This window comes from Cynoglossus semilaevis, unplaced genomic scaffold, assembly GCF_000523025.1.
Source record: "Cynoglossus semilaevis isolate Cse_v1.0 unplaced genomic scaffold, Cse_v1.0 C19122826, whole genome shotgun sequence".
In the NCBI taxonomy this organism is placed as follows: Eukaryota; Metazoa; Chordata; class Actinopteri; order Pleuronectiformes; family Cynoglossidae; genus Cynoglossus; species Cynoglossus semilaevis.
In genome coordinates this window covers 1-1,019 of record NW_007586520.1, presented here as the reverse complement: position 1 = coordinate 1,019, position 1,019 = coordinate 1, and the positions used below count along the sequence as shown (strand labels likewise).

The window sequence follows — 1,019 nt, the reverse complement described above, 5'->3', positions numbered from 1 at the left end:
AAAAAACAAAGACAGTAAAACAAAAAAAAAAGAAGTTTTTTACCATAGAAGAAACTATAAGCTATGAAGAGTGTGTTTTTTTTCGTACTTAGGCAGAGTACAAATGGGAGGTTTGGACTGTATGATCTCCTTGTTGATCAGCTCCTTCTCCAGGTCTCCCCCAGCCAGACACCACAGATAGTAAACCTCCTCTATGGTTCGCTCAGACAGGAAGTTGTCATCATCATCTGACATCAAACACAGAAACCACCAATGTGTTCTAACAAGTAATGTTCCGTCAATTGTCTTCAATCGAAGTTGAATCCAGATGTCTAGAATAAATTTTTTTAAAAATTGTGAACTGAGCGATATAAAGTAACTGAGACAAAACCGTTGCAAATGTCACTGATGTCTTCTGGGAGCTCCAGATGTGCACATCGAAGTGAGGAGGAGAAAAGTCTAACGGGTTTCTGGAAAGGTGTGTAAAGACACGAGACCCCAGAGAACACAGGGTCTGACAGCAGCTGTGTGGGAGTGGGTCTGGAGGGAACAGAAAAACACAGACATGTTGAAAACGGTTTAAAAAGTTAAGAACAGCGAGTACTGTTTGACTAAGCTTGTTAATACAACAATCCCACTCTGCATGACAGGCATGACGGCAGTGTTTTGAAAACCAAATGTCCCACAGGAACAGGAAATGACACTCAGCACAAACGGTTTACCTTTTGGATGGAAGAAAAGTCAAGCATTTCCTCAATAACTCCAGGACATTCTGGGGTAAGTCCTGTGAAGACATGACACATTAGCTGGAGAACACTCACCACAGATGGAGGGCATTAAGATTTTTATTAGCAAGTTGTTTTTTATGAGACAATAATCCATTTGTTTATTAGTCCATTTTTATTCAAATTTCAGCAATAATGTCAGCAGTAGAATTCTGGGAAGTGTCTTAATAAGCAGGTTAAGTTCAACGATTCTAACACTGGAGTAAAAAAAAGGAGCATCCACCAATGGCTTGGCTTCATGATGAAGGTTGAGTG

At 40.0% G+C, this 1,019-nt stretch overlaps 1 protein-coding gene across 1 annotated transcript; it reads right to left on the bottom strand.

The window, feature by feature from the left end:
* Positions 1 to 39: 39 nt before the first annotated feature.
* LOC103399230 (TBC domain-containing protein kinase-like protein) lies at positions 40 to 994 on the bottom strand. The gene is made up of 3 exons (XM_025053972.1): positions 702 to 994; positions 371 to 519; positions 40 to 227 (listed from the first exon to the last, which is right to left on the bottom strand). Exons 1-3 carry the CDS (start codon positions 773 to 775, stop codon positions 55 to 57), a joined length of 396 nt encoding a protein of 131 aa, XP_024909740.1. The 5' UTR covers positions 776 to 994; the 3' UTR covers positions 40 to 54.
* Positions 995 to 1,019: the final 25 nt, after the last annotated feature.

What these genes read in the sequence shown, in the direction of transcription:
- LOC103399230 (XM_025053972.1), bottom strand. Translation starts at nt 775, where the DNA reads ATGTCTTCACAGGACTTACCCCAGAATGTCCTGGAGTTATTGAGGAAA. An exon ending in ACTTTTCTTCCATCCAAAAG is followed by an intron (nt 520 to 701) that starts GTAAACCGTTTG and finishes TGTTCCCTCCAG; the next exon opens with ACCCACTCCCACACAGCTGC. An exon ending in CATCAGTGACATTTGCAACG is followed by an intron (nt 228 to 370) that starts GTTTTGTCTCAG and finishes GTTTGATGTCAG; the next exon opens with ATGATGATGACAACTTCCTG.